This window comes from Psittacula echo, assembly GCF_963264785.1.
Source record: "Psittacula echo genome assembly, chromosome: 5".
NCBI lineage: Eukaryota > Metazoa > Chordata > Aves > Psittaciformes > Psittacidae > Psittacula > Psittacula echo.
This window is the reverse complement of record NC_137739.1, coordinates 35,794,437-35,806,751: the sequence shown is the minus strand read 5'-3', so window position 1 is coordinate 35,806,751 and position 12,315 is coordinate 35,794,437. Positions and strand designations below refer to the sequence as shown.

The window sequence follows — 12,315 nt, the reverse complement described above, 5'->3', positions numbered from 1 at the left end:
CAAACCTCAAGTCTTATGTCACTGTTCTTTTTTTGTAGCCCAGCATTAGCTGCTGCTGAACCAGAAATTTCCAACCAGCAAACATGCAATAGTATTTTGTATTTTAAAAATCTCAATATGTGTCTATCATTGAAACTAAACACTATGGAAACATTTTGTTGCCAATCTAATTTCTCAAATAAATCATATACCTCTCAATTTTATGACCTCTAATAGTGATCATAGAACAAAATTGGAGAGTTTTCACATGCTAGTCAAATGTGATTGTATTGTTTCATGGAATTCCCAAGTTACATTTTTATATTTTTGAGAGAGATCAGTGCTTGGCAAAGTTTGGAAATACAGTTTCACCATTATAAAAGGGGCAACCAATTTACTATTAGTCAAGAAGATTAAATGGCCCCAAAAACTGAGAGAAGGTAACATCTCTCAATGTCAATCTAAATTCATTTTGCCACACAAGAAGTTTCAGGACTTCAGTGGGAAGCTGTCACTAGTTGAGTCTTTGCACAAGGAGAAATGACAGTTGTCATCAGGTCCAATATGTTTCGTTCTGTGCTGTGACAACATAAAATTCAACTGTCAATAGAACAAGCCGTATCTGCCCATTTCCAGGCTGTTACTCTGTCTATTCCCTCTTCAGTACAAAACCACATCTACGGGAAGAGGCCAGTACAGATTCTTTTAGCAACGAAGAAACATCATCACTTCTTTTTGTACTATGCACTTTTTGAGTCCTTGTTGCTACTTACTAACATGAAATAGATGGATTGACTTAGGTTAAGATGTAAGGTGAATATTCCCCACCACTCCACCTTTATAGCAGTTACTTAAGTATAGCTTTACAGCAACTTCAACACAAAATTATTCAGTTTCCCTTCACTCAAAAAAAAGTGCTAGTGCGTTAAGTATCAGACACATCAGCTACTTCTCACTTATCTTTTCCTTCAGTCTCAGAAGCAATGCTTTGTATTAAATACCTTCAGCCAGTCCGCTGTGATCACTACACTGGGATCCTTTAGAGCACTGAAGAGTTGTTTGGTTGCTCTTTTCTTCTCCTGTCTGTAATTTTTTTTTTGTACCTGGTGAGAACAAAGAAAACATAGCAGCTGTGATCATGGCCTCTTTTGGGGAGGAAAGAACATAATGCATTAAGGATAGCTATGTATAGCTCAGCTAGAACTTCACCCACCACAGGTTCCCCAGAAATGAGCGCAAGGAAGAATAAAGCCATACTGAGATAGCAGGCGCCATGTTTTCCTCCTGAAGTTGCACTAAACATAATCTAATTTGTTTTTTTCTTTGGGAGAATGGAAAGAGGCTGAATACCCAGTCCTCCCCACCCCTCAAATTAAAGAGATGAAATCTAATTTCATCCAAATCAAATCATTTATACTTTTGGTTTGGTAGACAAACAAGTGTTCAAGCAATAATTTGCTCAGATTGCCTAGGCATGCCCCTCCTAACAAGACCAATGAAGGATTACAATCCTCTTGAGGTGCCTAATGGCTCTGGAACATAGGAGCAGAGTGAAATAATTACACTGATTTGTTCTGTTCGCAGTATATAATCTAATCCTGTGCATAAAGCCTGTAAATGCCTTTGGCCTATAGTGACTTTTGTAAGAGTCAGAGGCTTCTCTGGGTGTTGGGAAATGACTCACAGTAGTTCCCAATGGTTTGTTTGGAAGCTACTACTTGTTTTGTAAAAGAAAGTCAGCTGATGCTGACTTGGCTGCTTTGCACATACCTTCAGTGTTTCCTTCTTTGTGAATTTGGCTGTGGGAGACACACACTCTTTGTCAGACCCATTGCAAAGCTTATATTCGATCTAAAAAAAGAAGGAGAGTGAAAATAGGAATATGTCAACATGACAACGTTTGAGTTACGTTCTAATGAAGAGTCATATCTTCCAGGAATCCATGAAAAAGCCGATAGCAGAGTTCAGCAGCAGAACACTGGGCAGGTGCAGAAAATGCATACTTGCAGTGCAGTCCAATCTTTCTTCTTATTCTCATAATTAATTGGAAAATTCCTCACCAAATTTTCTTCATATTTCTCCCATGCAGACATTGGTCTTGGTAAAATAAAAACCAAACCAAAACAAAAGCCCCATTCTTATTTCTAACCTTGAAAACTGCCCATCTCTTTTCAGGTCTGGAAGCATTTCATTTACTGGAACAAAATTATGGGGAAGCTGGTATGTATCTTTCAGAACTAGACTTAATATTGGCAATGACTGTTGCCCTAGCTGAAATGTCCAGAAACATGAACAAGCAAGAAATGGCCTAATCATGTTACAGAAAATACAGGAAATAATCATCATCTTGGCCTTGCAAAGCAAGGCAGGGAATATACAGTCACTTCAAATCATGTTGGATAGTGTCAGTGCTGCTTAAATTAATTTTTCAGAGGCTACAGACTGATCTCATGATTGTGCTGATGGGCTGACAAAATGCTTTACTTCTGTTAGCCATGGTCACAATATCACTGTTCCCCAAACAATGTATGCCTCGGGAATACGGCTCTCCGAACCCCTACTTGGATAGGTACCATCAGGAAATTGTGCACAACCTGAAGAGGGTCAGTGGCATGCAAGCTATGGTACAGTCTGGACTCCACTATGTGACCTTGGAGAAACGACTTTCTCTCTCTACCTCTTCTCCTTCTAACCCTTCATGTGTCTGATGCATTCAGACTGAGGTCTTCAGGGTCAGGCACTGTCTCTCCTACTTATGCATGACAGTTTTATAAAAGTGCTCAGCTCTGGACCACCTTGATTTAACAAGTGTGACACAAAAATCAGCTGCACTAAGGAAAAAATGTATCAAATATAGTTCACATGTATAATTCACTGCTGTAATGTGAAACAAACCCACTGGGCTCTCAGGCTCTCTCTCCTTTATGTCATGAGTCGATGCAGCAATTTTACAGCTATTTCAGTTTTGATAGACCCACTTTCTTTTTCCCTCCCAGTTAGACAGAAACCTCTCTGGTTACTATAGCCACAAAGCATGCTGAATATTAGTGCGAGCAGGAAAAGATTTAATGACATCCTTTGCACATGGCTTAGATAAAACATGGCTAGATCACATGCAAATGCATGACCAGATCACAGTAAACAGGCCATCAACTATGCTTTGGAGACTGTGGTAGGAGCAAAAATGGGAGATAAGGACGCATGCTCAACTGAGCAAAACTCTTTGTGGATGATGCAGGATTAGAAATTAGGGGCAGAAGGTCCAATTTGCAGCAGAGCAAGGGTTACTTTAGAACTATTATTTTTACAAACCTTACGGTAGTCATTCACTAAAACTAAAACTACACATGATACTTAAGAATAAACTGAGAAATGAAAATGCTGTGATGGCACATAAAGACCAGTGAAGTGCCTGATCTGACTGTCCTAGTTTACAAGTCAACTAGACACTGGATCTACTGAAAGAAAATGTCAGCTTTTGGACCCCTGCACTCTATTCAGTATTTGCCATTTTTGTTTTAACAGAAAGCTAAGCCTGTGTCCTCTACCTGCAATGCTGTCTCTGGTGCATATTTTTTCTGTGCATGGGACTTCACTGTAAAAATACAAGATTTATGGTAGGGACCGCTGCACAGATACAACGCCTGAGCAGAGAATTGTGCTCACAGGACCTTTGTCGCATTTCAAAGGGCAGTGGTAGAGCTTTGGGAAATATGCTGTAAGCTTTTCTTTATGAGGAAACATTTCTAAGTGCTTGAATGTCTTTGAGCAAGAATCCTTCTGAACTATCAGGAGATTATGCTTTGATGATTCGAGACGTGTGTCCTCTGAAACTGGCCAGAAGAATTCCCCCCCTTTCTCCCAATTAGAGGAGAGAATGCCCCGTCCTTGAGATACAACTATGAGACAACTGTTTATGGGTAATCTCACTCCCTCCAGCTCGAGAGATCAGATGCAGAGAGAAACACCACGTACTATTCCTCATTAGCCGGTGCAAGAAGCAGAAAAAGCACAGACGTCCCACAGATTCTAGGAAATCCTGCTCAGGTGTCTGCAAAGCATCAGGATATAATGAGTGCTTTTTGCTTAATTAATTAAAACTAGATACAATCACTTGTTGCCTGGATAATTACAACTTAGCTCTGGTATAAAGAATAAAATTTTGGCCCCTAAGCTCACTTGGCTCTAGGAAATTTACCTGAAGATGATAAATTCAGAAAGCTTATGACAACCACCACAAGCCATGCAAACCTGAGTGCTAAACCCGCTGCACTGCTCGTGGGGAACAGGCACTAACACACACAGAGGCACTTACACAGCTCTACCAGCCACACCTGCCCCCTCCTCAGAGTCTCTCTGGGCCATGCTCAAGATAAACAACCTAAACACAAGACTTCAAAGCTGCGGTGTTTACAGAGAGACACTGATTCTGCCTCTTCAGGAGAGCTGACTCATTGCTCCATGACCAAGGACACTGCATGCCAGATGCCAGCTGATGCTGCTATGCATGTTACAAAGCTGCAGCACACAACAGCAGATGAAGGGATAATCTCCCCTTACACCACACCACCATAGCCTTTAGGAGCTCAATAAATTCAGTGAAACTTGACTGAAATCATTACAAATCGGTCTTTCACTTGGTCAAAGCAGCGGGATTAACAGCCTTGAAGGCTGATGGGGTGGGCTCCTGGACCACTGTTCTGCTTCCTTCAGGCACTGCCTTCCCCATGCCTGAGCTACCTCCAGACACACTGAATTTGCTAACCTTGCCTCTAAAAGGAAACATGGCCATGGGGATGATGCACACTAAGGCTTGAGAATGGATGAGAAAGAAGCAGTTGGCTAAATAAGTCCCTCACTGCCTAAGAATTTCTAGGCATGGGAAAGTAAATATCTGTACTGCCATGCCCCAAAACCTGTGATGTACCAGCTGCCTAACGAGTAGCACAGCTCCTCAAGATGGTTGTAAAATGACCCAGCTTTATGAACAGAGAAAATTTTACTAAAACCAAGCCATGGATTTAACTAGGAGCCATGGACAAGATGGCTTTCAGATGTGTCTGACCTGGGACTTTTCCTGTTTTCAGAAACTTGACACTGTTGCCCAGCTGCTTTTTTAATGAAGCAAACTGATTGCTTCTCCCTATTGACTTTGCTTCTTGTTATGCTTATCGGGATGCATCATCATAAATCCTAAATAGTTTACTTGTAGGTGATCGCTGGGTCTACAGAGTGAAAAGCATTGCATTGCTGGTTTTAAAGTTCCTACCTTTTCACAGGAAAGGTGGGATCTAAGGCCTCAGGACTGCACACCACAGACCCCCACGCTACTGTGGACAGCCATGTACAGTTAGTTCCCCCAGATTTATCCTGCTAAGTGACTTGAAGTAATGTGATTTCATATTTTTACATGAATATGTCAGAATAGTTCTGATTGTACCTCATGGCATATATAAGATCCAGTAAATCCAGGCCATGAGCTTCCTAAGATACATCAGGGCCTTACATTGCTAAGACACATTAAAAGCATTTAATGATGTCCTTCTATTGCCCTGCCTTTCTCAGCCTGGCAGAAAACTAAAAGAAGCCATTCTGTTCAGCAAATCTTACAAGGACACTAGCATAATGCTTGTGTAGCATATAAGAATCCGGCCCATTCTCTCTTCAGCAATATGTGAACAATATCAATCAGAGATGAGACTTTGTACAATGGGAGGGTAGGGAATTTAATTTTTTTTAAATTAAAAAAACCAAAGCAAACAAGCAAACTATAAAACACTGGAATATTCTAATAAGAATGTAATACGCATGTTTTCCATATATTGATTCTCACAATCATGAGAGAAGATCTGCCAAAAACTCTTACTAGGGCATGCAGCAGCACTCACAGGGGTTGGAAACTGTTGTCCTTCTTTATTTCTCTAACCAGATCTGTCCTTTACAGGCCTCAGTGATGACCTTACCAGCTGATGACAGGCTGTACTGTGCTCAGAGACACACTTTTTACCCCAGTTAAGTTGCTGTTCCCTTTCATCTCCATCATGCAGCTCCGGAGATCCACTGCTGATTGTTAGCAGTTTTCACAATACCCTTACACTTCTGCTAGGCTCTGTAAGAGAGAACAGAGAGTCCTCACAATAGTGCTATTCTCATCCAGTCTTTTTGGGGACTTCATTTCCAAGCGGAAACAAATCATTTCACAGAAAAACTGTACTGACTCCAGTGTGGGGGATGCCAGCTCATCAGTATGCTGTGCCTTGGATAACAGCAAGAGGAATATCCTGTTGTTTAGCACAAGCAATCCTTGCTGCATGGGATGAAGACAAAGAAATACATCATGAGAGACAAATAGAACTATTGCGAATCAGAAACATTTAAATAAAGTCATTCTCAAGCTGTGGTCTGCGTGTTAAAAGCACTGACAGCTTACAAGTTGCTCTTTTTTCTTTTTGCATCTAAGTGAGAGAAAGATGAAATCAGATGGGAATTTGAAGGCAGAACAAAAAAAAAAGTAGTAGTAGTAGCTGCGGTCATAAGTTATGTTTCACAAAAGCAAAAATAGTTGTCACATGGGAGACACATCCTTGCTCACGTGTATTTTCTCCAGTATCTTTTCCACATATAATTGCTACAGTTCAGTATCACTGCAGATACAAAGAAATGAAACAGAAGTTCCTGAAGCAGTATAAAGACTACGGAAAAGCTGGGTTTAACATTACAACTGAAGAGCTTCTTGTTACTAATGTGAATATTCACAGATTTTGAACAATCTTGTTTCAATTTACTATAAGCAGTTCTTTTTAAAATCTTTTTTATTTTTTGTGAATTAACAGCTCACCCAAAGCACAGCAGAGTCAGTGAAATGATTCTTAGCGACAAGCAAGCTTTGCATTAGGAAAGATTACCCTTCAATTAATATGCTGCTTTACAGTAAGCTGAATAATCTTCACCTAAAACCTTCTGGTTTCCAAAAAACCAACCCTCTTATTTCAACAACGTTGCAAAGACACCACAACTGTGTTTACAACCCTGAAATAACACAATGATTAGCACAAATTGGAAAGCCTGTACAAATAAATAGCTGACATGACAGCAATATCTGGGGAAAATAATTTGTGAAATTCAGCTATACAAGCAACTCCATAGCAACCCTATACTACTGTTCAGCAGAACGCTTTGCTCCATTGCATCAGATTATAGTAAATAAAGAAGTCACAGATCTCATGGGATTTCTATTTGATCATTTGAATGTGCCCTTCATGGGAAGAGCGTTCTGCAAGTTTAGAGTATTTAAAGAACATTTTAGGTGAGATGGAAGTTGCACACTGAGAAAGATGCTGCTTCACATGACTGATACATTTGTAGTGCTGAGGAGAAATCTGAAGCAAAACTTTGCTTTCCCCTCCAGCTATAGGCACAGCTTTTGTTCCTAGGCTGAGTTTAAACAAATGAAGAAAGTGTTGAATGAAAACCAACTGGACTTTCAGCTTATAATACGGTTTCCTAAATTGTTTAATAAACCATTTTTATTTTAGCACCTCCATTTACCCTCAGCTCCCCCATCAGAAATGCTGGAATAAAAAATTATGATCACCAGTGACCCAAGGTGACATGATAGGATTGCAAAGGCTTACCCAAAGTTAGCAACTTTCAGACTTCATTTCTGTGAGTGAACAGTTGCTACTGTCTACATTCCCCTTTGTGAGGCACCTGCAAGTTTCAGGGCTTGTACACACCTACAAAAGTTAGGGATGCTCCATGTTTTCCACAAACACATGGTGCAAAATCCCACCCCTATTCCATGCAATTTCCGCTGGATACTCCAGGCTACATCTCTGCTCACTTGAAATCAGCTGCAAAGCCCTCTGTGGACAACAGTGATTACCCTAAAATGCTGCACATGGAATTGAAGAAACAAGGTGTACTGAGCCAGGGCACAGGAACTGAGTGTAAGCCTTGATAGAGACAACTAGCCCCAAAATAGTTTCATCCACAACATCAACAACATAAAGTATGGTAAATGGAAAGCCAGCAAGGGTCCAGTGAAGCATAACACCACGTGGAAGGGCCAGGTTCTCCCATAAAGCTGTGCTTAGCACACATGGGGGATGTTTTTCTCCTGAGCTTCTCCAAAGCAACATGTGGATTTCTCTGACAACCAATTCCTTGATTTGCTGGCTAAGGGAGAACAGAGGGAAAGGTACCCTTGTAGGTTGCCAGAGTTGTGAATGATCTTTTATGATAGTCTCAAATGTAGCCATGGCTGGAATTAACTCATATGTTAAAAGCATAATTCATGGATCTAGAAGGATGAGCTTGAGACAGCATGGGAGTTATAGCTTCAATCTCAAGTGATTGGTATGAGCTGTTTCAAACTACTTTGCAGCTAAAATAAATTTCTAGCAGACACTTAGGTTCATATTTCAGATTATAAATCACACAATAAAGACTTGAACAAAAGAGGCATGTGGAAAAACTCTTTCATGATGAACAAAGCAATCTAAGCTTCGCTTTCCCATACGTCACATAACCATGTAACTGTGTACATGATAACCACACTGCTACAATGTAATGATTTAGACTTCATTGTGGCATTAGTGGGGGACTGAAAAGAGTGAAGTACCACCGAGCACCAGCCTTAAGATTTTTCTGACTACCCCTTAAAATATACTTCAATTCTTTTTGAGCTCTGCATGCATATCAAGAAACCCCAGCTGCTCTCCAGACAGCAGAATAAATAAGCATAAGAAAGAAAGAAAGAGACAATGCAACACTGCATAATGCAATAAAAGGTGCCGTAAAGGATACTAATAGTGCTGAATAACGCAGAAAATGAGAGAAAGGCAACCCCTGCCCCTATCAGGTGTGTGCTAACTGTACTACCTTGCAACAGAGACAAGCTTGAGGCTTAGATTGAGTGTGGATATGGCCTGAGAGAATGAAATGTAAAACCGCTTCCACTTCACTGATGAAGATATGAAACGGAGAAGTAATTAATCTGTCTGGGGAAATGCAGAAACACCAAGTCAGAGCTGAGAATTTCAGGTCCCCTAAACTGAAGTCCAGAGACAGAATCACTCAACTGGCTTTCCTTCTCAATACTAAGTGAAAAGAGTCAATGTGCTGTGATGTATCAAAATAGCGCTGCTGAAGGAACACTGATTTCCAACAAGGCTTGTTACATTAACTGTGTCAAAAGAAGGGTAGATATTCATGGCATGGATCTGTTACCTGGAACATTTACTTTTAAATCCATTAATTAAACCTGCACACCCTACAGTTTGGTTTCTAAAAATTATTTCTGCCCTGCTGCCAGGAATCTAAACATGACTCAACTAGCACACACTCCTTCCTTTGGTTCAAGTAGGTGGAATCACTGTTTAAACTAAGGTACTGTGACAGATTCCTACTTACACTTCGGGACATCTGACAGTAAGGCTTCTTTTTATAGCCTTAGAGCTGAGTAGACATGAAAAATGAAGTATTACGCAAACTGAATACCAGTTTGCCTAAATTCTTAAAGTAGAAGTTATTTCACGCTAGGAACTCCCTACGGTAGGGACACTGCAGAGCAACAGAAGAAAAGCTTTGTGACTGGATAAAAAGGAAGTAGTGTACAACACAGCAAGGCAAAGCAGAGTGAAGTGAGAATGACAGACAATACAGCACAGGTCCAGAAAGGTGGGAGGGAAGTCTCTGCATTGTGTGTCTAAGCAGAAAATTCAGGCAGGAAAGAAAAAACTATCTCTGTCCCATTCAGTAGCCAAAGCAATTGCCTGCAACACTGCAAATGAGTAGGCAAGTTGACGTCTGGTGTTTTGGGGTCCTCATTTCTGGTTTTAGTCCATTAGTGTTTCAGAGCAGTTTTGATTACTGGAAAACCGAAGTCTTGGGCTGGTGAAAGGAAAGCTTGGGTCCAGGTTCAGACCTCCACGTTTGTTTTGAATCACAAATCTGACACAGTTAATTTGCACTGTGCGTTTTCTCATCTCTTTTTAACAACTGCTCTTGACACTGTCAAGGAGAAACCCACCAACACTCCTGAAGTGCACACAGAGCATTGCAGGAATCTGGGTGGGCACCCAAATATTCCAAAGGTGCTTCTCCTCTTAAAAACACACCTGTAGGCAGTTTTTAGCAAGGCAGGCCCTAAGGCAGGAAAAACACAGCTGAACCATGATGAGCTCACTCAGACGCCTCTCATAAATTGCTTCTCTTGCATTCATCCTGCATCTCAGAAATCAAACTCCCTTTTGGACAGCATTTCAACGCTCAGAATTGTCCTGTCCAGAAAAGTCCTTCTTCTTTAAATTCCTGTCTTTGGGAATTTAACCCAACTCCTTGTAAGGCATGCAAAACATCTGGCTTTAAAACAAAGTCCTGGATGCAGTTACCTCATCCTCATGGGTTTCCATGAGGAACCTGCCTGAAAAAGCAAAACCATGGTAGGTTTGCAGCTTGCCATGTTCCAGCCATAGCAGAGGACACGTACATGAACCCTTGTTGCATACTCCCAAAACTCCCGTCATCATAATCTCCCTGTGTTGACTTTTGCCAGGGCATCTTGACAGAATAATCTGCAAGCTCCAGGCAAACACAGCCAACTGTATTTGAAGATGAAGAGGCTATTTTCATGTATTATAAGAAATCACTTGTCTGCAGCTGCTTAATGTTATATTTCAATTTCAGCTGATGTCATTTGCGTTTTATAGCTTCATAGTTGAATAAATTTAGTTCAAAATTTATTAACAAGTGTTGCTCCTATTTCTAGTTACCCTCCAGAAACAAGTTAGAGAGTTGCAGCCAAAAAGCCCATACATGATTCTCAAAGCCAGATCTAATTTATAAGGTTGATTCCATCTCTACAGGAAATCAAATTCAGGCACTCAGTAACTCTAGATATAGAGCCAGGTTTTGAACACCCAGATCCAGAGTCTTCAGACCCAGTTTTACCTCTCCATAATGGCTTGAATGGAAACGTGATCAGGAAGTGTTGGTTAGTTTGTGTTCCTCTCTTGTTATGCCAATTCCCAGAGCCCTGTGGGTTTCAGATGCTGGGCATTACACTAAATATTACAGCTTTCTCTTCCAAAACAGTTAAGGTTTATGACTGCCTTTCTGATCAGCAACAGGAGGAGACACCTCTGCTGACAAAATCAACCTTTCAATCACAGTTATTCATATCTAATTACACTGCCAAATGAGGTCCAAATAAACAGGGTTTTCTGCAGTAGGTGCTATCAAGTCAGAGGAAAATGTGGGCTTCTCCCACCTCAACCATGCAAAACCACTCATTTTCTTTCTCTCCAAACATGCACACATAGCTCCTGCAGGAACAGAGGGAGAGGCTTTCTCTCATAAATACTTTGAAAAAAAAAGAGTAAGAATGATCAAAAACAGCCTGAGAAGACCACAAAGTAAGACTAGAGATTCATCCCTATCCCACAGTACCTTACTAATGGAGTTTGGGGTCTGTGGTGTTTCATCCTTCAGTGCTGATAGGCTGTTTCCTTCCACATCTTTTCCTGCAACAGAGAAAAGTGATTCAGAAACTGAAAAATTCTGTGCAAAACTGTGGCTACTCATGGCCTTAGAAGGGCTACTGCTAACAGCAAGCAAGAAAGGCTGTCATGAGCAGGAGCAGGCACACTGGGATCACAGAGAGGGATCTTGCAGAGCTTGAAATAGCCTGGATCCACAGGCTTGGGCTATGCAACAAGTACTGCTTAAAAGTTAGGTCTCAAAACACTGTGGTAAACCAACATGAGGGTTGCAAAGTCCAGCATATCAAGGCTGGAAAATAAGGTTGCTTATGCATCCTTAATCAGCTCCCTTCTGTGTCTGCATTATGATGCAGTCTTTAATTACATTACCACAGTCTGTTCTCTTCTTACATAACCCATGCCTCATTCAATGGAAATAATAAATGGAATTCAGCTAATAAGCAGCTATTCAATACATTATCCTCCTTGGTCAGTATCTGGCAACTATACACAGATGCTCTTGATAGCATGCTTTGTTTGACAGACAATAACCATGATCATAACACGTTACAGAAGACAGAACAGCATCTAGACATAATTAGTAAAACAAAATTTAAAAAACCTGCAGAAGATCAATGTCTTATGACCAAGCTATTTGCTAAAATAAGAATCCTGTTCAATTAACAAGCAGTATTAATGAACACTATGACATTTTCCAATCATTGTAGAGATATTTCCACTACCCAAATATATAAACTTGCAGGACATTATACACATTATATACTAGTATGAGTGTGTGTAGTCCCACTCCAAGCAATAAAATGTAGTAATAAATTCTGTTCTTTTTGCCAAC

General features: G+C 40.6%; 1 protein-coding gene across 1 annotated transcript in view; it reads right to left on the bottom strand.

Annotated features, from left to right (window-relative positions):
• The window catches only part of OSBPL5 (oxysterol binding protein like 5), a gene marked incomplete at both ends in the record, with an annotated part of 183,146 nt that overhangs the window by 43,234 nt on the left and 127,597 nt on the right, over nucleotides 1-12,315 (bottom strand). Inside the window, 3 exons of the mRNA XM_080619134.1 lie at nucleotides 981-1,082; nucleotides 1,750-1,830; nucleotides 11,431-11,504. Of these exons, the coding sequence (XP_080475260.1) occupies nucleotides 981-1,082; nucleotides 1,750-1,830; nucleotides 11,431-11,504 (257 nt within the window). The remainder of the gene's footprint in view (nucleotides 1-980; nucleotides 1,083-1,749; nucleotides 1,831-11,430; nucleotides 11,505-12,315) is intronic.